The sequence below is a fragment of the Periplaneta americana genome, chromosome 2, assembly GCF_040183065.1.
Source record: "Periplaneta americana isolate PAMFEO1 chromosome 2, P.americana_PAMFEO1_priV1, whole genome shotgun sequence".
Taxonomy (NCBI): Eukaryota; Metazoa; Arthropoda; class Insecta; order Blattodea; family Blattidae; genus Periplaneta; species Periplaneta americana.
In genome coordinates, this window is record NC_091118.1 from 200,274,124 (window position 1) to 200,298,647 (window position 24,524).

At 36.4% G+C, this 24,524-nt stretch overlaps 1 protein-coding gene across 1 annotated transcript in view; it reads left to right on the forward strand.

Annotated features, from left to right (window-relative positions):
* Positions 1-24,524, forward strand: part of LOC138695042 (structural maintenance of chromosomes protein 3-like) — a 116,452-nt gene that overhangs the window by 74,703 nt on the left and 17,225 nt on the right. The window contains exons 14-20 of the mRNA XM_069819376.1: positions 2,638-2,779; positions 8,987-9,145; positions 10,714-10,925; positions 14,028-14,190; positions 16,807-16,983; positions 21,337-21,486; positions 23,629-23,847. Of these exons, the coding sequence (XP_069675477.1) occupies positions 2,638-2,779; positions 8,987-9,145; positions 10,714-10,925; positions 14,028-14,190; positions 16,807-16,983; positions 21,337-21,486; positions 23,629-23,847 (1,222 nt within the window). The remainder of the gene's footprint in view (positions 1-2,637; positions 2,780-8,986; positions 9,146-10,713; positions 10,926-14,027; positions 14,191-16,806; positions 16,984-21,336; positions 21,487-23,628; positions 23,848-24,524) is intronic.

Here is a 24,524-nt window from a genome sequence, read left to right on the forward strand (position 1 = left end):
TCTCGTATTAAATAGTAATAATACATATTGGCTACTTCAGAGTAGTCGTGTAATATTCAATGAGGTGGGCGAGACCTCATACAAATGAATATGTGATGTAACTACAAGGTTATTTAGCATCAATGGGATTGGTGATAGTGGGTGGTATTTAGTGGTGATGAAGACGAGGATTCGCCATAGATTACCTGACATCCGCCTTACGGTTGGGGAAAACCTCGGGAAAAACCCAACCAGGTAATCAGCCCAAGCAGAAATCGAACCCATGCCCAAACGCAACTTCAGTTCGGAAGACTAGCGCCTATGCCGACTGAGCTACGCCAGTGGCTGTCTGATTCTTTATATAATACCCATGGAAATTGCTTAACCCGAAGTGGTTGAAAACTACGGTCCTTACTTACTATTTTTTCCTAATTTTCCCCTTTAACTACTTTTGTTCACCCTTCGTTAATCCTTGCAGCGATGATGAATATGTGCTATCAGTTTCACTGCCACTACTACTACCCAATTTATTATTCTGTTTCCCTTCATTGCAGTTTTATTTTGGACAGTTTTCTTTATTAAGAATTTATCCATTTTCAATAGTTACAACGTAATCACTGATCACTTAACAAGCACACACCCTTGACGACGTTGTATTAATGAATAAATGAATAACGTATTTTGATGCTTCTTTATTTCAGTGATTTCTATCTTTATACAAGGGGGCCGTGTTAAAAACAGTTGCTGTAGATCTGTGATTTTTGTATCAGATGGACTTGGAAAAGATTCGCGTGAAATGTTTTTAAGGTATAAAAGCTTACCGAAGTACTTACTTACAAATTGCTCTCAAGGAACTCGGAGATTCATTGCTGCCATCAGCCCCTATCCTGAGCAAGATTATTCCAGTCTCTATCATCATATACCACCTCCCTCAAATCTATTTTTATATTATCCTCCCATCTATGTCTCGGTCTCCCCAAAGGTCTTTTTCCCTCCAGTCTCCCAACTAACACTCTATATGTATTTCTGGATTCGCTGATACGTGCTACATGACCTGCCCATCTCAAACATCTGGATTTAATGTTCCTAATTATGTCAAGTGAAGAATACAATGCATGCAGCTCTGTATTGCGTAACTTTCTGCGTTCTCCTGTAATTTCATACCACTTGTCGACCTGGTTGGCGAGTTGGTACAGCGCTGGCCTTCTATGCCTAAGGTTGCGGGTTCGATCCCGGGCCAGGTCGATGGCATTTAAGTGTGCTTAAATGCGACAGGCTCATGTCAGTAGATTTATTGGCATGTAAAAGAACTCCTGCGGGACAAAATTCCGGCACATCCGGCGACGCATTTGCGAGTGTCGTTAAATAAAACATAATACTAATATTTCATACCACTTAGCCCCAAATATTTTCCTAAGAACCTTATTCTCAAAAACCCTTAATCTCTGTTCCTCTCTCAAAGTGAGAGTCCAAGTTTCACAACCATAAAGAACAACCGGTAATATAACTGTTTTAAAAATTCTAACTTTCAGATTTTTTGATAGAAGACTAGATAACAAAAGCTTCTCAACCGAATAATAACAGGCATTTCCCATATTTATTCTGCGTTTAATTTCCTCCCGAGTGTCATTTATATTTGTTACTGTTGCTCCACGATATTTGAATTTTTCCACCTCTTCGAAGGATAAATCTCCAATTTTTATAGTTCCATTTCGTACAATATTCTGGCCACGAGACATAATCATATACTTTGTCTTTTCGGGATTTACTTCCAAACCTATCGCTTTACTTGCTTCAAGTAGAATTTCCGTGTTTTCCCTAATCGTTTGTGGATTTTCTCCAAACATATTCACGTCATCCGCATAGACAAGAAGCTGATGTAAGCCGTTCAATTCCAAACCCTCTGTGTTATCCTGAACTTTCCTAATGGCATATTCTAGAGCAAAGTTAAAAAGTAAAGGTGATAGTGCATCTCCTTGCTTTAGCCCGCAGTGAATTGGAAAAGCATCAGATAGAAACTGACCTATATGGACTCTGCTGTAAGTTTCACTAAGACACATTTTAATTAATCGAACTAGTTTCTAGGGAATACCAAATTCAATAAGAATATTGTATAAAACTTCTATCTTAACCGAGTCATATGCCTTTTTGAAATAATAATAATAATAATAATAATAATAATAATAATAATAATAATAATAATAATAATAATAGTAATAATAATAATAATAATAATAATAATAATAATAATAATAATCGAACACGGTGGTGTATTGATTACCACTTCTGCCTTGCATTTGGAAGATCGTCTGTTCAATTCTCTCTCAGTTCAGGAGATGACTATCCTGACTTACATGTAAAATAAAATTTGTAAACTTGAGGGAAATAAAACTGCTAGGAAGGCATTCATCATCTCATCTTGTGCACCACTGACAATAGCTGTCATTCTAGTCAAAAGTCTTGGATCGAAGCCAAGTTCATAGAATAAGTCTAGCCTCTAACACTGAGCGATCAGAACAGCTTGAGTTTTATTATGTTGTACCATTGTATGCACATATTTGTTGATGTCTATACCTGTTTTGTATATGTGCTTAAAAATTATTACTAACTTACGGTATGTGTGTCACAACTATAACACTGGAACTTGGTGTGTTACAGGCTTTTCCATCACATAGTGGCCAATATGAATTTGTGTTTCAAAATAATAAAGGAATTCAATCGCAGTGATCTGCCCGGAGAAATTAACTTCTTAATTCTGCAGCAGCTTAAGGTTAAACACCGTGAATATCCAATCACCAATGTAAGTTGAATTACTTTACTAATTCTAGAGAAACTTAATTAATATTGTTATCACTTATCAGTATTATTTTCTTCTTCTTAAGGCACTACAACTTCATTGAAGTTTTGGCCTTCTCAACGATCTCTTTCCATTTCTCTCTATTTTGGATACTTTTGGGCCAATTCTGAATCCTTAATAATTTTATATCTTCTAGTACGTCATCCCTCCACCTATTTTTTGGTCTTCCTGTTGCTCTTGTTGTTAGAGGTTGCCACTGATAGATTTTATTTACCAGTCTGTCATTTTGCATTCGGTTTACATGTTCAAACCATCCTAGTCTTTGAGCTTTAATAAAATGTATTATATTTTTATTTTTAATTATTTTATTTAATTCCATGTTGGTTTGGATCCTCCATGTATTGTCGACCATTGGATCTGTGCCCCTTCAGCGCTATCGTCGTTTTTGGAAAAGTTAATGCCTGTACTAACTCAATTCCACCTGCTTTCCTCCCACCATGTTGAACAGCAGGCCACGAACCTTGCTGAATAGGGATGTTGCCAAATTTCCGTCAAACGGTGTCATAAATAACTCGTCCTCCATGCTATAATATTATTTCTTTCAATCAAAATACAACTTGTATTTCTACATTTTTTAAACCTAAATCCCATGTCTCGAATCACTTTCCGTAGTTTTTCTCTCCAACTTGGAAATTATTACTTCTCTCGCAAGCTTCAGTAATTTCTTCAATGTTGAAACTTCTTTCTGAACGGTATAAAATTCTTGTATCTTTCTTCTTAAAATACATCGGTTCATATCATCTACAATAATTAAAAGTTCCCTTGGTCTGTTCTTCTCTGGTGACTAGCTTTTCATCTCCTGCACAGACTCCCTCTCTCCTGGTTTTCTTTATTACGAGTTGTGACCTATCTATATAAATTACATAAATGTTGTATTATTAGTATTAGTTAAGTAAGTAATTTTAATACATAATCAGTTGAAATAAAATAAGCCTCACCTGTGATATCAGTTGCTCTTTTCGTTGCCTGATTTATAGGAAACAGATATTGACCTGTTTGTTTCTCTTCATCGCAAAATGCTATTATGTACTTGCTTAATAATAAGTTACTTCTTTCGCCACTCCATGCTACAGTATTCATGTTGAGTTGACAACACTGGACTGCAAGTGCAAATATTGTAAACTGTCCCGCAAGAAGGTCAAAATTGTGAGTAGTGGGGGACAGAAAGGGAGAGAGATAGAAAAGAGAGAGATAGGAATGCAGGGAGAGAAATGAATTACCGAGGCTGAGAAGGAATTAGAGTTCAGTTCGCATATCTTACAGGGGCACAGATCCGATGGTCCGACTATACCATCTTTTTCTTTCATTGGTCCCATTATCCTATGCAAAATTTTCCTTTCAAAAATCAAAAGCTTTTGTTTTATTGTTTTCTTCAACACCCAGGTTTCATATGCATATGTCATAATTGATCTTATAATTGTTTTATATAATTTGAATTTTGCTGACTTAGATATTAATTTACTTTTGAACAAAATTTTGTTCGCAAAATATGCTTTATTGCCTAGGGCAGTTCTCTCATTTATTTCTTCTTCTATACTATTATTTTGGTTTATAATGAAACCTAAATATTTAAACGAATTTACTCCTTATAACTAATATTTCCTATTTTAAGATCTTTCCTTCTCTATTTTTTGTGTTATTGTTTAAATATTTAGTTTTAGCATTATTAACTATCAATCCATATTTGTCTGATTCCCCTTTCAATAATTTGAAAGTTTCAACTAATGCTAGCATATTTCTTGTTGATCTTCATATGCCATGCATTATTTTAGTCTGGTACTTATGTTAGAGCTGAGACGAGATGTTATGGCTCCAACTTGCGCGAAGTTTTAAATTGCCAGCCAGCAGGGTACAGGAGTGGGGGTTGTTTGGGTTACGGTTCTCAAGCTCAGAGTGGCAGGGATATCCGTTTCATCTCTCTCTAAAAACATTCGTCTTACTTTAGTATCACCACTTTCCTACTCAAGAGTCCGAAGGTACCTAATGGAATTACACCCGCTATTCCATCTTTATATTTTTATTCTCTGTCCGAATCAGACGACTGATCTGTGCTGGAATCAGATGTCCCTAAGTTTATGGAAAAGTTCTCCAAAATACTGTCCATCACGTGCTCACTTTCAATGCAAACATAATCATACACTGATATCCATTTTTGGAAGAAGCGGTTGCAGAGTCGGCCTCTGCTTATGCGTAGCATAGAAATTATAGATGAGTCTTCTTATGGCTTCCTCATCAAAACTGTCTACAGCTATAACAGTCTTCTTCGGCTGTGATTTTTCCGGATTTGAGAAAGAACCTGCTGTTCCTGCCTCATTATTTTTCTCTTCTTTCCTAATTCTTACCAAGGTTCGCTTTGAAATACCAGTGGCAGCCAGTACTCTTGCACACACGCTTTTCAATGAAATTGATATTCCATTTACAACCTCTTCTGACATGAATTTCCATACATTGTATGCTATTTCATGTCCTTGACTATGAACTACTCTATGATTTCACACCTTAGACAATGCCATAATGAGGGCGCTCAGAAGGACAATGTTTTCAGTATTAGCAATAGCGGTAGTAGCAGAACGATCTGAACACTCGGAATGCTAGTAACCAACTAACCCAACACCCCTCCAGTTGAGTGTGAGGGCGAGTCCAAGCAAATGAACTAAAATGCGTCCCTCGCGCTGGTGCCATAACTTCTCGTCCAGGCTCTACCTCTTAGATCTAGTTGTTTTATTATTACAATGATAAATAAAATTGCTGTTAATGGATCACCTTGTTTGACACCAATGTTTATTTCAAATTCTTCACTCGGTATTATTTTAGCTATTTAGAAATTTTGACGTGAATATGTCTTTATTCGTCGTATACCTAATGAGAAAATCTTACATTTTTAGCATAATACGAAATTCAAGAAGTCACCACTAGATACTGCACAAGCATACACGTGCTGCCATCTGTCGAGTGTTGTGTAATCTACTTACAAGTGAATAAGCAATGAGCGAAACCATATTATCCGTAACCCTAAAGATAAAGAACAATAAAACAAAGACATATTCACGCAATTATAGGAATTTTCTTAGCTCTCTCTCTCTCTCTCTCTCCCCCCTCTCTCCCTCTCTCGACCTGGGCAGGAATTGAACCTGCAACCTCGAGCACAGAAAGCCAGCGCTATACCGACTATGCTACCCAGGCCGAGTTTCCTATGGAAATAATACTTGCCTCTTTACACATTTGGAAAAAATTGCCAGATAGAGTAGTGTTTCCTATCTTATTTATGCTTGTTTTAATGTGGTCTATTACGCCCTGATCTCCGAAGATGGAATTTAGTATGCACCCTGTATACACATACATAATTATATAGACCTACATAGAGTGATACACATTAAGGGTTACAAAGCAATATCTCTAAATGGATCAATAAAGTGACACAAATAACACAACACAGAAATATCTAAATAATCACATTAAACATTCAAATAAATGTAATTCAACTGGAGTTTACAAACTAAAATGCAATAGTTGCCCACATTTTTACATAGGACAGACAGGAAGATCCTTTCACACAAGATATAATAAACATATTAAAGCTATAACCAAACCCTACATCACATCAAATTATGCAGACCACATTATCAACAATAATCATGAATACAATAATATAGAAACAGATATGGAAATTTTACACATCACACCAAAAAGTTCACAGTTAAACATCTTAGAACAATACGAAATATATAAACATACAATAACATACCCACAACATATACTTAACACACAATTACAGTTCAATACCCACACATTATTCGACATCATGATACGTCATAACACACAAACAATCAGCCCCCAGCATAAGAGCAACATACCCCCACCCCTACGATCGACAAATGCACATCGCAGAATTCAAGATCACCAGTAGTTCAGGAGACACTGAGGAAGACGTGACATCACGTCAAAACGGTCCGTCTGTCAAAGTTATATACCTTTTTTTAAAATTTTAACACTTTTTAACGTATGACTAAGTAATTTTATGTTTTCAATAAAGTGATATGGTGAATGATTGTCTTCTTCTTTTTTTTTAACGTGAAGGATAGAAGGTAAATGTATCCCCTATGCACGCCATGAAGATGCTTGGGGGGATGGAGATAGAGCTCCATGCTTTCTTGACCTCGGCACTTGAATTAGGTGGTATGGTCGGCACCATGCTTCGGCCACCTTTTACCCCGGAAAGATCCGGTACTTAATTCGATAGGAGGTTGAACGAACCTTAGGCCCGTTCTGGAAGTTTTGACAACGAGAAAATCCCATTGTCACTCGGTATTGAACGCAGCATCTTCCAATTCATAGCCAGTTACTCTACCAACTGAGCTACCTTCTGATCAACATGGAGGGTTCTTTCAGAAATCGCTAGGGTTTTCGTGAATACATCCACACACAATGAGTAGGCCTATGTTTATGTCTTCCACAATACAGGAAAATTTATTTTATCAAGAAAAATAATTATTAAAGACTTCAAAACCAGTAGCTGCCTCAGATCTGCGTTCCTAATTATCAAGCTATTACCCGCAGCTGGAATTCAGCGAGTTCACTGTGTCTGCATTAGGTGCAAAATAACGGCTACCGTAATGTGGGCTCAACACTCCACAGGTTCTTAACCGAGGAGAACATAAAATATCACCTTGAGAACCAGTGGCGGCTCCTGCATATTACTTAAGAGGAGGAAAGAAGTTAACGGCGCAAAATGATACCTTCTTGAGAGAAACAAGCTACAAATTAGCCTATATGCATACATGTAAGACCAGGTAGTGTTAGGGTTGGCCTTCCCTTTTGTATAGCAATAATCTGTTTTTGTAAACTGAGTTTCCTAAATTGTCCAAAATATAATATTTTTTCACTTCCATTCATTGTTGAATAATTGCACAAATTAACAATTACAAGGAAATTCACAATCTCGCAGCATTTTTCACGCACACTACAGCATCACACGTGTTGGAAGAGACCAGCTACTAACACATAACTGGAACCATTTTACGGAAATGGGAATGAGAAATAATCTGTTAGGAAAGCGAGAACACTGCATCCACCCACGTGGTCTGTGTTGTCACATGTACATTTTACAAGTTCAGTATCAAATGCTTTTGAAGAATATCAGTTCTTGTAAAGTCATACTACCATTATTGTTCAAAGCTGCCGGTGGTCAATTAATTTTTTTATGTTAAAAATAATGTAGTTTGCAGTACCTTCAATTTCAAATATATTTGTACAAAACTGACAACTTGGCTGTTGTCCTGTCTAGTAGACAATGAATGGAAGTGAATTTCAGAGAAAAAGATCTGCAATATTAACTTAGAACTACTTCCTCTTTGTTTTATATAAATCCAACTTCAACTTTCAGATATCCTCGAAAGTTTCAAACCATGAACATAGCTTATATAAAGTGCAATGAATATATTTTGATTTATAATTTAAAAAGTAAAGTTTATATGGTGTCTTTCATAGCTTTGCGTTAAAACTGTTTTTATTGTGTCTCCTCCTAGATGAGTTATAGTCTGGTTGAATGCAGCATCGTTAGATGGCAGTGGTAGCAAGCTTGCTGCACGACCAATCGGTTTCTATTTCCCGCTTATGTGCTGATTCAGAGGAGGATCTCCTCCCTCTCTGTTCATTTACTCGCTTTAAAACTCTGTTTTTTTCTCTGGCCGCTAGTGCGCTATTGTCTATGTGTGTTAACTGCAGTAAAGGAGGAATAGATTGACTTTCCTCCACACAAACAATCTCGCATTCTTCTCACAGTTTTCTAGCAGTACATGAGTGCGCGTGGTTTAAAACTCGATTAACCAAGGTTTTCTTATAGCTGTGAACTTAAAAATTATCGAATCTTCCTCGAATTTCAGGACATATATTTCATTTGGTATTTACTTTCAAAAGAAGAAAAATGTGAGGAGGACGTACCTCCCTTCCCTCCCCCGAGGAACCGCCACTGTTGACAACAGACAAATATTAATTTTCCTTCTCGGATTCGAACCTAAAGTCCCTATTCCACGCAAAGATAAGATTGAGTGCCTTATTCAGTATGGTACATGCACCACAGCCAGCCATCTTTATTGTTAATAATATACTGTAATAATATTAAGATGTAGTTTCTTGTGTTACTGAATACAGGATGCATTACCTCTCATAACGAAATTAAACTATGCTGAAGACTACAACAAAGTCATGAGTTTTATATTTGGAAAAACCCTCCTCTGCAGGAATCTAGAAACTGCCATGGATTTTGCTGGAATATGTAACATGAACTGTGTTGATCTCGATGGCCTCCAGGTAAGTAATTATAAATCTGTGATTTTATATTAATGTGATCTTGTATAATATTCTACAAGGTATTTGTTTTGCGATTGTGTTTAAATTATGAAGGTCTAATAAAATTAATATTAAATTCTTTCATATTTCTGGCAGGAATATGCATAATAAAATTAATATTCAGTGAATTAATTGTTTAAATATTCTTGTCTATAAAGTCACATTATCCGCGATGAAGACATTCAGGACAACAAAATGGTGGCCTGGAGTTTGCTGGAAAATGAAACGTTAACTGTGTTAGGGCCTACATATTAAACACTCATATGCTTAGCAAACGTAAGAGAATAGTTATGGCTGGCTCCACTTCAATAATAATAAAACAACAACAATAATAATAATAATAATAATAATAATAATATTATTATTATTATTATTATTATTATTATTAATGATTATTATTATTATTTATTTATTTATTTATTTATTTATTGATATTTATGTGCTGGCCAACACCCGTTGCTCAATTATACTCCAGCACAGTAATGTAATAAAAAACAAAATAATAGAGTAATGCAATTAAAACAATATAAATAGTATAATTGTGTTACAGCTTTCAAAAAACAATGATACAGTATTAATAAAGAGATAAAATGAACAAGGTTAACTACTGGTAATATTAATTAAAACAAACATATAATTGCAGATACAGACACACAAAAACACACCCCAACGAAATTCTCAACACACAACTCAACTTCAAAACACGCACACTCTTTGACTCTACACTATACCACAGGAACACACCCTCACAGGAAACAGAACAAGTGGCGCCAAGACCAACAACGAACAGTTCTGAAGATGACCCATAAATAGGTCGAAACATGTAAACGGGGTACGTTGAAATTTAACACAGGAAAGTCTTACCATACATATTCCGATATAATTGCATTAGTATAGTATAGGTTAGGCTATATGAATGGGTTATTTATGAAGGGCCTAAGTTTCGAATACTAAATTGTTAGGAATTTAAGAAAAAACTGCTTACAAGCCGAAATTTTTAAATTAAGGCTGAAATAAAAATTGTATCATAAATTCTACAAAGCATTAGAGTTTGAAACTTAGTCCTCTTCATATCTAAATCGATATATCTACACCCAAAGAGCAGTTATTACATTACAAACTCATTTTCACAAAATTAGCGACTTAGGCCCTTTCATAAATAACCCATTCATATAGAAAAATAAAAAAATAAAATATGGTTAAAGTTTACACGTTGTAATACAATTTAAATCATTTAACAATTAACCACTACTACTACAATAATAATAATAATAATAATAATAATAATAATAATAATAATAATAATAATAATAATAGGCTTAATAATAATTTATTCACCATAAAGATTTTTACAAATCATGGCTTCGTCAATCTTATTTCTAGGTCTTAATCTAGTTTCTGTTTATGCTATAAGCATATTTATGGATTTGTAACATTGTTATTGCAATTTCTTACAAACATATTCTTTTAGTCATTACTGGTACAGTAAATGAATTATAACCCCTGTTTATTTTCGATTTTCTTTACAGATATTTAGCTCAGGATTGTTATTAGCAGGTCATGTCGATAAGTCAAAATCTGTGATCTTAGAATATGGAAAATATAGTTCCCAGCAGCAGTTAATGAAGTCATCAGAGAAAGAAATCCAAAGAGTGGAACGCAAAATTAGAAAGGCAGAGGACAAATTGAACAAACTCGCCAACGATAAAGAAAAAGACGAGAGGGAACTTGTGCGAATGAAGTGAGTTTGCACGTTGTCTTCATAAAAATGGGTTTGTTATTTAATACCAGGAACTTTAAATTCAAATAACCACTATGTTAAGAAATTATTTATAAAAATATCCATTACGGCATTCATATATCATATATTTAATATAGATATACAGTAGAGTATCGATTATCCGGACTGTCCATGGGCAATCTGGATAATATGGAGGTTGAGAGCGCTATGTGATTTTTGATCCTGTAATCATAAAGGGACAAAGGTCGGAGTCAGTAATGTAGAAAGACGTTACTAACATGTACATAATAAACGAGTTTTTATTCTTAATACAGTACAGTATGTAATTGACTTTAAAAACTTCGTTATTGTACAGTACCGATACTTTATGTTTGTACACTACTACAATTAAAAAAAAAAAGAAGAAGGAAGGCCAGATAATCAAGTTTGGATAATCGGGACTCTACTGTATAGGCTACATACGAGGCGCATCCAGAAAGTAAGTTTCCCTATTTAAAAAAAAAAAAAAGAACACACACTTTCAGGAAAACATTTATTGGCAACAGGTACTGCCATGTTTCAGCTATTTTTCAACATAGCCACCATCAGAATTGAGACACTTGTATCGTGGGATCAACTTTTGTATCCCTCTGTCGTAGAACTCTGCCACCTGTGAATGGAACCAGCGTGTGACAGACGTCTTCAGCTCTTCGTCATTGCCAAAATGCTCACAGGAGGACAGGAATTTCTTGAGTTGCAAGAAAACGTGAAAATCGCTGGGAGCAAGATCAGGACTATAGGGTGGATGATCAAACAACTCCCAGCCAAATTCCGTCAAAACAGCTACTGTGCGCCGAGCCGTATGTGGACGAGCATTGTCATGGAGGAGCACAACACCTGCAGTAAGCATTCCACGCCTCTTGTTTTGAATGGCACGTCGCAATTTTCGCAGTCTTTCACAGTAACGGTCAGTGTTCACTGTTTCGCCTCTTGGAAGGAACTCAATGAGCAGAATGCCCTTCCTGTCCCAGAACACCGTGCACATCACTTTCCATACCGACAGCGTCTGTTTGAATTTCGTCCTGACCAGAGATCCACTATGCCGCCAATGCATTGACTGCTGCTTGGTTTCCGGGGTGAAGTGCAAAATCCAAGTCTCATCGCCCGTGACGATCCTGTCGAGGAACTCGTCGCCATCATCGTGATAACCGTTGCAGAAATGTCAGTGCTGCTCCTAAACGTTGCATTTTGTGTTCCGGTGTCAGGTTTTTCGGCACCCACCTTGCACACACTTTTTTGAACAGCAGGTGCTTAGTGACAATCTCATGCAACAAGGATCGCGATATCTGCGGAAAATGTCTGCTCAGCTCCGTAATCGTGAAGCGATGGTTCTCCATGATGCACTGCCGCACCAGCTCAACACGATCATCATTGATGAGGGACGGTCGCCCACTGCGCTCTTCATCATGGATACTTTGACGGCCTTCGGAAAACTGCCTACACCAGCGACGCATCATCTGCTTACTCATGATGTTCGGCCCATAGACCTGTCAGAGCTGCCGATGAATTTCAATTGGCGCAATGCTTTGTGCATTAAAGAACTTTATCACCGACCGAACCTCGCAGGCGGCGGGAGAAGGAATAAGAGCTTCCATTTTGGACCACTGCTGCCACGCTACTGGCACCAGGCGGGACCTGTCCGGCTGGCATATGATTGATACGTCATAGATCTGTTACGCATGCTCAATTGACACGATTAATTACGTTTACTTTCAAGGGGAAAAAATCGGGAAACTTACTTTCTGGATGCGCCTCGTATATACAACATACATACATATATATATATATATATATATATATATATATATATATATATATATAATTTTACTTTCGAAAATTGCAGTACATTTGAATTTGATTGTAGCATCATCGAAGGTACTAAGGAAATGTCTCGCTATAAGAATTAGATTAGATTTGATCTTTATTAACCAATGGAATTACAAGCATTTATGGCGTTGTTAGTACACAAGGAAAATAACATAACATACAATATAAAATAAATAAACTTAATTCTGAATTAGCTTCTCATGCAAAACTAAAATTCCTTTAATTATGCATTGAAAGCGAAAAACAATATGGATTATACAAGGTCATTCTTAATTATACAAACTCTGTCTTTCAGTCTCCAGACATGTGTGGCACTGTTCCATCCAGTCTTTCTGTTTCATTTTCCCTGTCTTGACTTCAACTCTGACTTACCTGAAACATAAAATGATCAAAGGCAGTATCTAGGAGAGGACGTTAATTAATAAAATTTTAAATTTAGATATTCATTCGTGCAAAATGACATATGTGTTAATAATAAAATGTTCTTTATCTTTTTTTAAATATTTTTCCCATGTTAAGTTCTTCGATATTTTGTGGAAGTTTATTGTAAGACTTCCGGTAAACCTGTGGTAGTTCAAATGTAACTTATATTTTGGGGGATGTTCTAATGTTATACTCATGATAGTTTGAATATCTATTAAAGGAATCTATATTTTTATGAATAAGGAACACCATTTCTAAAATATATATGCAGGGTGCAGATAAGATTTTTAGTTCTCTGAAAATTTTTATGCTTTCAGTCCGAATAGGTACCGGTACTTGCTTAGTGATTTTAGGTACTTTATCGATATTCTTTGAAGACTTGTGTCAATTTTGGTGAAGATCCCCAAGTAATAATTCATTATGATAATATTGAATGAACATATCCAAAGAAGACTGATATTAAAAGTTCCATGAGTGATATTTTCACAAGGACTCAAAAACCATAACATCAGCGTCTGGAACACACTTAACCTCTGTTCCTCTCTCAAAGTGAATCCAAGTTTCACAACCATCCAGAACAATCGGTAATATAACTGTTTTATCAATTTTAACTTCCAGCTTTTTTGAAGGCAGACTGGATGACAAAAGCTTGTCAGTCTAAGAATAGGAGGCGTTTCCCAACAAACATTGTTTGGAGTCAAACAATCTACGTTCATTTTATCGTTTCATTTTTTACAACACGTTTAGAGCTGTTTTGGATTAGTCCTTAAATAAGAAACCACCTATGATAAGTATCCATCCATCCTCTTTCAGAAATGAACTTCAAGAAATGAGATTGAATCAGGACCAGCTGACAGATGTTTTGAATCAAATAAGTGATGCGACAACGAAGAGAAACAACTCACTGAACCAATTGCAAACAACACGAGATGTTCTACTTACTCGTAAGACTGCCCTTGAGATGGAGTTAAGTCATGTAAGTAATACACCTGTTGTTACATATAATTATGCTGCCAGCTTGTTTTTAAAATCAGTTATTTATTTAAATCCATGACATGCATTTAAAAATAATTCACACTTCGCTACAGATGACTGTTTAAAATGCTGTAAAATTTACATCACATTATAGCTGCAACATTTTGCGCATTTGCAGTTCAGATATTAGCAGACTTGTAATGATTCCTTCCATGTGTTCATGCACAAGTCCGCTTAACTGATAAGAATTTCGACCTGTTACCTCTCACGTAATTCAACACATAGGCCAGGAGCTGCCACTGATTGCACAGAATTCATATACCCACTTGTTGCCATGCAGTAGAACAAAGTCCAATGTGATGTGTACTACTTTTATTTAATATTTCATAAAATAATGGTTCATACACCCACATGCCCCATGCATCAGATCAAAGTCCACACGCTATATCACTGCTAATGTGATGTGTACTACTTTACTTTGCCAGGGTTGCCAGACGTCCTGTATTTACCAGGATTGTTCTGGATTTTAATAGTGTGTCCTGTATTGAGTTATATTTGTCCTGGAATATTACAATTTTTTGCTCATTACTATAAAACTATTTTTAAAATTCCTTATTTATTTTTTTTTTAAAGTCCCTATCCAACCTTATGTTCAATATCGTTGTCAACTCCGCCTGACACCATCTATCGGGTTGTACTGAAAATAAAAACGATAATACTATAGTGCAAGTGTTAAATTAAAAATTAAATTAAATTATGATTTATTTAACGACGCTGCAGAGGTTATATCAGCATCGCCGGTGTGCCGGAATTTTGTCCCGCAGAAGTTCTTTTACATGCCAGTAAATCTACTGACATGAGACTGTCGCATTTAAACACACTTAAATGCCATCAACGTCGGCCGGGATCGAACCCGCAACCTCGAACATAGAAGGCCAGCACTTTACCAACTGCACTACCGAGGGCAGCTAGTGTAAGTGTTAAGAGTGTATAATCAATCAATCTTCTTAATGTATCCAGCTGTTTGCTGACAACATAAAGTCCACTATAGTCCACTGCAGTCTATTCAGTTGTTGTTTTTCACGAGAAATGAGGGGTATTTTGATCGGTGTTCATTATAGATGCCTGTTGCTAGTAGCCAGAGTTGGGGTGTAGTCAATATATACTGCAGGGCTGTGTCTTCTGCAACAGGTACTGATGATTTTAATTTACTTGTTTTGTGGTTTATGGATGGACAGTATAGAAGAATGTGTTCCAGATCTTCATCATGATTATTATACCACAGACAAGTGGTGTTGCCTCTCGTGGGTACTCACCTTGTCGTGGTGAGGGGTCTTAAACTTGTTGTTTAAGCTAACAAGTAACAAAGAGGTACCCACATAAGCTGCATTACCACCAACGCAGTCCCACTATATTTTTCACTGTTATATTCATGGAGTCCCTCAGTGTAAAATTCTCTGGAAGTAAAATAGTCCCTCAATCGGATCTCCGGGTAGGGAATGCACTGAGAGATGCCAAGAATCGTACTAAAGTACTTATTTGGAACACCAAAAGTCACACCGTCCAGTCAATCAGAGCCAAGTTTAAAAGTGTATAGGCCTAAAGAAAATGAAAAAAAAAAAAAGTTGTATTGCAAATTCAGTTAATTCAAAAGTGTAGTCATTTAATGGGGGTGACGGGTGAAATTTTGATCATTTTCAGTCAAAAATTGCATTTTCGTTTTTCTGTAAAAATGAATCATTAATCTCTTATTTATATGTTGAGCAAGTTTCAGTGCTCTGCAGTATACGAAAGCATAAAAATGACGCAATATATAAACGGCTGCATCCTTGAACTTCAATTCCATGCAAATTTTACAAGCTGTTTCCTCACACTTTTTTTTTTTCAGCACATCTCGTGAGGTTCGAAGTGTAAAGGCTCATGCAAGTTTGATGCTAGGAATATGAAAATTTTACTGCATGTTCTATACACAGTAGTTAACAAAATAGCGCATGGATTTTATGTTGAAATGAATACTTTTTTAAATAAAAATTTAAATATTCATAGTGGCAACAGAAAATTTATATTTCTAGGTATGCCGTGGTTATAAAAATTTTTCCCCCTTTTGTAGTGAAGATATAGGAAAACAAATGCATAATGTTTTTCCAAATATGCCATTGGTCTTGCAAAAAAAAAAAAAAAATTTCTAACATTTTACTAAAAACTTGAGCGACACATTTCATTTTAGAATGTGCGAATTTTTTCTAAATATTTTTATTAATAAATGAGAGACTAATTGACTCACAGACATGAAACTTCATCACCTCATTATCTATCACACCGTGATTATGTGTACAAAAATATTAGGACGTAGTTTGAAAAATGTACAAAATAGAAATTTCACCCATTATCCCCCCTCCTTAAGATACACAGTATCATCACCTGTCTTGGATTCGTGATGAGAAGATCTGGAAACTCTAGTACTACCGTACTTTAAGTTAATATTTTATGAAGTACCCAGTTCATATCCTCACTTAACCCCATGTATCAGAACAAAGTCAACACACTTCATAAACAGGAGAAATAAGACTGTAAGTTAGTAAAGATTTAATATTAAATGCTGAGTTCTTTTCAACAGGAAATGGTGTCCCAGTTATCAGAGTCAGAACAAGAGGAAATGGTGAGGCTTATTGCTGAAATACGCGAAGTTACATTGGAGTGTGAAAAGGTATCCAACGAGAGACTTAAACTTGAGTATGATACTAAATTGTCACGTAAAATTGCCCTTGCAAAGGACCACGAGGCATTATTGAAGGTAAGATCTATACCTACTGTCATCCTCTGAGGAGTTTAGTGCTGAGAGGAATGCGGTTCCGACTAGTCTAGCGCGGTACTGGAGTGGGAGGGAACAGTGGCAGCGGCAGTCTGGAAGGAAGTACAGTCATACTGAAAACATTCGCTCAATTTACGAGAGCAGTATGCCTATTAGTTTTCTAACGTATTTTTGGCGAGATAGAGATACAACTATTCGTACTTACGTGTTCAGAGAAGAAAAGTATTGTAGAAAATTTTATTTATTTATTTATTATTCATTTATTTATTTATTATTTATTTTTGTGAAGTTAAGGCCATCACACCACCATAAATACAAATACAATAAAATAAATAAAAAGGAAAATCATAATACAACTACAATTATATAAATGAAAAGAAGAATCAAACTATAAAATTTAGTGATTAGTAGAATTGAATTAAATTTGTAAAGTAATCAATTTAAATATACTGTACTGCTGAACTCACTTCAGAAGTATAACTACTTTATTTTGTATTTTAAGATATCACCAACAAATGATTTTCGCATGACATTATAGGAATCTGTTTTTCACGAACCAATCACAAATATTCTAAAATTCCAATAGAATAAAACCAAAAATTTTCCACAGCATGTTTCCTTAAAAATGACTTGTAACGGTGAAATATTTAATGAGTAATTCATATAATATTAACATAGCTAACATCAGGGATAAGACTGAAGACTGCATATTTTTGGACGATTAATACTTCCCACTCCGCTCGGCTCGGCTTGGCTGTAGCAACAAAAGAATCTACCTGCAATCCCCCCGCACCTATGGCAAGAATACCTCAGGTCCCAGCACTAAACTCGTTGGAGGAAGACAGTATACATTAGTGATGGGCGAAGTTGTTCTTTTCCAAGAGGAACTGTTCCGGTTCCGGAAAAATATTATGTTCCGAACAACAGTTCCGAAATAACAGTTACAGTAGAGATGAGTCGGAATCGTTCAGTGATGCGAGCTATCTCTTTGACTCTCGCTCCTTTTGAGGAGTAGTTCGAAAGAGCGGTACCATACCCTCCCTATTCCCCAAGCAGCTCGCACATAGCGTTGGAGCACTCATTGCTCGGACTCCTCTTAAAATATGTTATCGGCATGATACAACACACATGTGTCTCAATAGATGACGAATCGGTTTTGGAAATTTGCTGTGTATATGGACAGAAGCTTCATGTTTAGTAGATAAACTGCTGTTGAATACAAGGTCAGAATGCAACACTTAGTTTTCATACATAAAGTCATAAAGATACGGTATGTAACCAACTCAAAAATTTAACATGACATTTAAAACATGTAGTATGTATTTTTTGTTCTCCATGTTACGTAGTAAAAAAAACTAATTGAAATGGAGCTTTCGGGCTAAAATGCCGTCGTCTACTGGTACAAATGTTACCAGACGTTTCGTCTACTACTGCGGCAGACATCTTCGTGGTTAGGTATCCTCGGTCGAAGTCTCCTGCTAGGGATACCTGTAGCAACTGATAACCTGACTGGTTGCTTGTCCTTATTTATAGAGCCGGGGTTTGGACTTGCTGTTCCGTTGTCGTGGCGGTCCGCACCCATCGGATCTCTGTGGCCTTGGGCTGGCCGTGACTGAAATTTTTTCCTTTGAAGAGTTGGAAAAATTCAAATATCTTGGAGGAACAGAAACGAATTAAACGCAGAATAATTATGGGAAATGTCTATTATTATTCAGTTTGAGAAGCTTTTGTCATCTACTTTGCTTCCAAAAAACCGGGTTAGAATTTATAAAACAGTTATATTACTGGTTGTTCTATATGGTTGTGAAACTTGAAATTATTGTTGTTGTTGTTGTTGTTTTCTAAAGCCAGGCGTTTGACAATAAAATCATTTGACTTCTTGCACTCCAATATTTTTCAAAGATACACTCAGGGACAAAAAAAACCGGACACTTTAATATTTGCTGGTATTTTGCAAAACATTATCTTCTCATACAATATTATGGTAGCCATCTGTTGTTATGGAGACGTGTATACATTGTTGATTGTTTTTTGTTTTATAAACAAGCTATTACAACCAAATATTCCAATTTTGCTTTCGGAGTCTCAGCTATAACCATTGTCTCAACCATTTTGTGTTTCATTATCGTTATCATTCGTTATTTCTTTATTTTTACTTTTTCTGAGTTTAAGTGGGGGTTGTAACATTTGTCTTAAAAGAAGATGCGACCTGAAGATGTGGCTCGAGCTGTAGCCCTTTACGATGATGGACGCAGTGTACGTTACAATGCAAATGTTATGGATATGGCTAGAAGCACAACCCATGATGCGATAAAACGGTATAGAGAGACTCTAGAATATACCAGAAGACCAGGTTCGGGTCGTCCAAGAGCTACAAATCCAAATGAAGACAGGTATATGGTGTTGAGAGTTCTTAGGGAGCGCAACCTGCCAGCTATTAGTGTAGCCCAGCAATTTGCTAAAATGCATGGACGCCCAATTTCGGCCAAAACAGTTAGAAGGAGGTTGAAAGCAAGTTGACTGATATCAAGTAGACCTGCAACTGGTCCCAGACTTCTCAGGATGCATCGAGTTGAACGACTGCGTTTTGCAAATGATCACAGGGATTGGAGAAATGGACAGTGGAGCTGTGTTCTGTTCACCGATGAGTCCCGTTTCAATCTGTGCTCACCTGATGGACGTGAAAGAGTTTGAAGAAGGAGGGGAGAACGATTTTCACAGTGTTGCATTTCCGAAAATGTGCCGTATGGAGGTGGTGGAGTGATGGTTTGGGCAGGAGTGTGTACGGATGCTCGTACAGAGTTGGTTTTTGTTGAAAATGGAAGACTAACAGCTGACAGGTATATAAATGAATGTTTGGCTGATCATGTTGTGCCATTTGGCCAATTTATAGGCGATAATTTTGTTTTAATGCATGATAATGCACAGCCGCACATTGCCCATGCGGTCAGAGATTATCTCCAAGAAGAGGGAATCCATGTTCTTCCATGGCCAGCAAGGAGTCCAGACATGAACCCAATTGAACACGTGTGGGACATGCTGGGACGGCGTGTTAAGAATAGACGACCAAGACCAGAATCGTTAACAAGAGTTGAGGTGAGCACATGGCGAAGAATGGGAACTTATTCCTCAAGAAGACATTGCTAACCAAATTGAGAGCATGCCAAGACGTATGGATGCAGTTATTCAAGCCAGAGGGGGTAATACCCGTTACTAAAAAGAGTTTTTAATGTTTAAGGCACCATAAAATGAAAAAAATAGTTAGACCAAATGATGCCATAGTTATACGCCCTTTGTAATTTTTTGTAAATTTTCTTATCAGGGATTTTTTTTTTCAAATGTTGTCGTATAAGGTGCTAAATGAAACATTATTTTGTTTAAATGGGTTTTGTTTCATTTTGAAATAATTGGCAACAAAATACAGGCAAATATAGAAGTATCCGGTTTTTTTTTTGTCCCTGAGTGTATTATCATGTGTTAGCCACTGAAGCACAGATTTTGAGGTGTTCCGAATCCATTTCTTGTTGAAAGTATTGTAGTCTGCTTCACAGAGAGCTAGATTTGCATAATATATACGTTACTATAGATATGTAACCAGAAAACCACAATTTCAAGTCACACAGAGTTTGTGTGCACTCGATGTGGGTTTCTGGTGTCTTGTCAGCCCAGTCGAATTATGTGGACAAAAAGGGAAAAATTGAGACAGTGTCGGGTGAAGTTCCTGGGTAGCTCAGTCGGTAGGGCATTGGTACACTAAGCCAAAGGTCCCGGGACCGATACCCGGCCCCGGAACAATTTTTCCCTTGAAATTATTCATGTACAAATATTATTCTACACGCGGCCGTAACTGCCTCTTGCTTTCTGTATGCTTCTGCACTTACAAGGGCATCAACCTATGAGCCATGAATAGACAAATAATCTTATCATAGTTATGATTGTGAAACTGATCCAAGAATGTCATATATTATTCAATAAAAGAGTGGCATATCTAACGTGCTAGGAATTCTGCTAATGATTCATTTCTGTAATTGTGTTTAATTGGTGGAATGCGAGAAATACTTTTTTTTATTTTTTTACTCACAACTTAACCTAATGCTCTAACTCTGCCTACACTCATAACTATTCACTAGTGTTGAAAGTTAAATAATTTCATTTCTAATCTCAAATCATTGGTAATTTCAATTGACTTGGGGAAACCAGAACATCCAAGCATCCCGGCCGAACCTAGCAGACACAAAGGAACATGGCTCTGAAAACCGAAACTGTCCTGGCCAAGTCAGGATGTTTGGTCACCATTATTAAAGTCTATATAATCTCTTCTTTTAATGTTTATAGACACTTGTGGATTTGGAAAGGGATGACGAGGAAGCCAAGAGGTTGTTGGAGTCACATGAAATGACCTTGAATTCCGTTTTGAGTGACTTTGATATTATTAAGAAGGAAATCACAGAGAATGAGGCTATTATTGAAGAAACAAAAAAGAAGGTGAGTAACTTCACATTGGGTGAGTCATTAGCACAAATTTGGGGTTTTTATATGCTGCTGAGTTAGTACACGAATTTTTATAGTTTCTGTCTAAATTTAATTAATGAAATATCTTGTGATCTAGAAGAGCAACATTTTTATTGAAATTGAAAAAAGTATACAATACAGTAAGTTAATTTTTTACATCTTCTGGAAAAGTTTTTTTTTTCTTTTTTTTTTTTCCACGCAAATCAACCTTTCAGGTATAACTTCCTATAAAGTTGATTTGAATAATTTCGAGGGAAAAATTGTTCCGAGGCCAGATATCGAACCTGGGATCTTTTGTTAAACGTACCAACACTTTACCAATTGAGCTACCCGGGAACTCTACCGAACACTGATCCAATTTTTCCCTCTATATCCACAGATCTCAAAGTGGGCTGACAACCATCAAGCAACCAACATTGAGTGCACAATTCTGTTGGTTGCTTGATGGTTGTCAGCCCAAATTGAGGTCTGTGGATATAGAGGGAAAAATTGGATCAGTGTCTGGTAGAGTTCCCGGGTAGCTCAGTTGGTAGAGCATTGGTAGGCTTAACCAGAGGTCCCGGGTTCGATACCCAGCCTCTGAACAATTTTCCCCTCGAAATTACTCAGTTTTTTTTTTTTTTCGTTGTTGTTAACTCTATAGCATCTATTAGTGCTTTATGGTTGTGCTGACCGATGGAGTTACTTGTCAACAAAATGACGCTAAACTTGTGTTCAGGTTACTACCCAGCAACAGTCCTGATATATTGTAATTTGTATTTTTGAAGATTGGCTAATTATTATTAACGTGGCACACTCACAATCACATTTATACAAATTTTGAGACTCTAGACACTAGAGTTGGGCAACACGATTCTTTTTCAGAAGTCGATTCCAACGATTCAATCACATATTACGAATCGATTCTAACGATTCGTTCACGATTCTTCTCAGTCTACGATTCCAACTATTCTTTTGAATCGTCAACGAGTTCACGATTCTTCCCAGTCTGCGATTCCAACTATTCTTTTGAATCGTCGCAAGACACTTTCCTTTGCAAACCACGCGTAGAACAAAAACGTTCTACATCTCTCGCATAGATGGCATAAGAGGCGAGACATTGGATTGTCTCTTTCTCATTGGCTGGAATCATTCAGTATGACCTCCATTAGTCTACGAAATTACCCAAAATAATGTCTCTAAATTATAATTTATCAACTGAACCTTATTATGAAGTACATTTTTTGCATTACATCTCTATTTTACTATGCAAATTTCAGGTTTGTGTTCATTATTTTCCATACTTAACAAATGCAGTACATATTTTGATTTCACTCTCGCTCGGGAGCATTCGACACGGTTCGGAAATGTCCGTTGACAGGTTACATCAAACAACTAATAGAATCATGGGTTACGATACCATGCCGATTCCTTACTATTCTTTTGAATGACGATTCGTTACGATTCTTTTGAACGACGATTTGTTGATACCACGAATCTATTCTTACGATTCTAACGATTCGTTCACGAATCGACCCAACTCTACTAGACACCCAGGCAATTTTTCTTCTTCAAGAAAAATTCACCGAGAGCAGAGCCCGGGAATCGAACCCAGGATCTCCAGATCTGGAAGCCAGCATGCTGACCAATAGACTATGGAGGCAGTTCTAAAATAGTGATTCCTAAGCTTTTTTAAGACGTGACCCACTTTTGGGCGAGACCAGTTTGCAGCCCATCCCCACTACAGTACAGGTTCTTGACTTCATTCTAAAGATACAAATCCCTGTAAAATCGTAAACAACTGTGATACTATGATTCAAAGTCTATGCATACTGGTACCTGCTTACAGAACTACTCTGCTTATGCATTCATGGCATAAAGAGCCACGTTATGCATTGGTGTGACATAATAGATGTACCAGAAGAAACTACTCGATCCGCTGTACATACGGGAACAAAAATGGGCTGCCTGGTCATCAACTAGATCAGCATTTTTCAACCTTTTTCAACATGTAGCACACTGGTTGAAAATGGCTGAAGTTGACGTAATCATTTCAGATTATAATTGTTGATATTATTATTATTATTATTATTATTATTATTATTATTATTATTATTATTATTATTATTATTACAGCAAGAATTATTGCGAAACGAATTAAAAAAATTGAAGGAAAAAGAAAAAGGAAAACAAAAGCAGAAACGATTAAAAGTGATTGATGAAGAAATAGAAGTTCTTCTGACCAAGAAAAATGGTCTTCTTACTGAGATAAGGGAATGTATTAAACGAATGCATGCTCTTGAAAAGGTGCCTCCAGGAGCATTTGCTTCTTATGAGAATATGGGAGTTGAACAAGTAAGTAAAACACAATGGTTCATCTTTATCACCCTTCTTTCTCTTCATTATTATTATTTCTTTCGTAAAGCCTACGAAGTATAAAGAAGGAAAATTGTAATGCTGTAAACTGTATCTTCATTTTCATTAATATAGAAACTTTTACAATCTTTATACCGAATAATTGTTTTTGGTATGCCGTATTTCTGTCTTTCTGTATGTCCTTTAAATATGCAGAAATTTGATCTGAACAAATGTAACATTTTAAAATTCCTTTTCAGAACGAAAAGTTACGAATAATTGATTAACTGGCGAACTTACTCGTGTTAATTATGTAAGCATGTGCGGCTTACAGCTGTTTCGGTGCTGCTTGACACAATCATCAGAGCCTTCTGGATCTCGGCGTCATTTCGACATCTCTGCCTGTTGTGTGGGTGCGTTCGTGTGGTGAAGAGTTGAGTCACATGAACGCTAATGCATCCGCATTCTCGTTTCCCAGGATTCCGCAATGGGATGGTATCCATTGGAATACAATTCTTTTATTGAGTGATATTAATTGAGAGAGAGCATTTTAATTATTTCTGCTGTTTGAGATGAAGGTGTGTGTTTAGAGACTATTGATAGAATAGCTGCTTTGGAGTCTGACAATATAACTGCATTCTTAAATTTATTGATGTGGCATAGAAGATTGCTGAGAC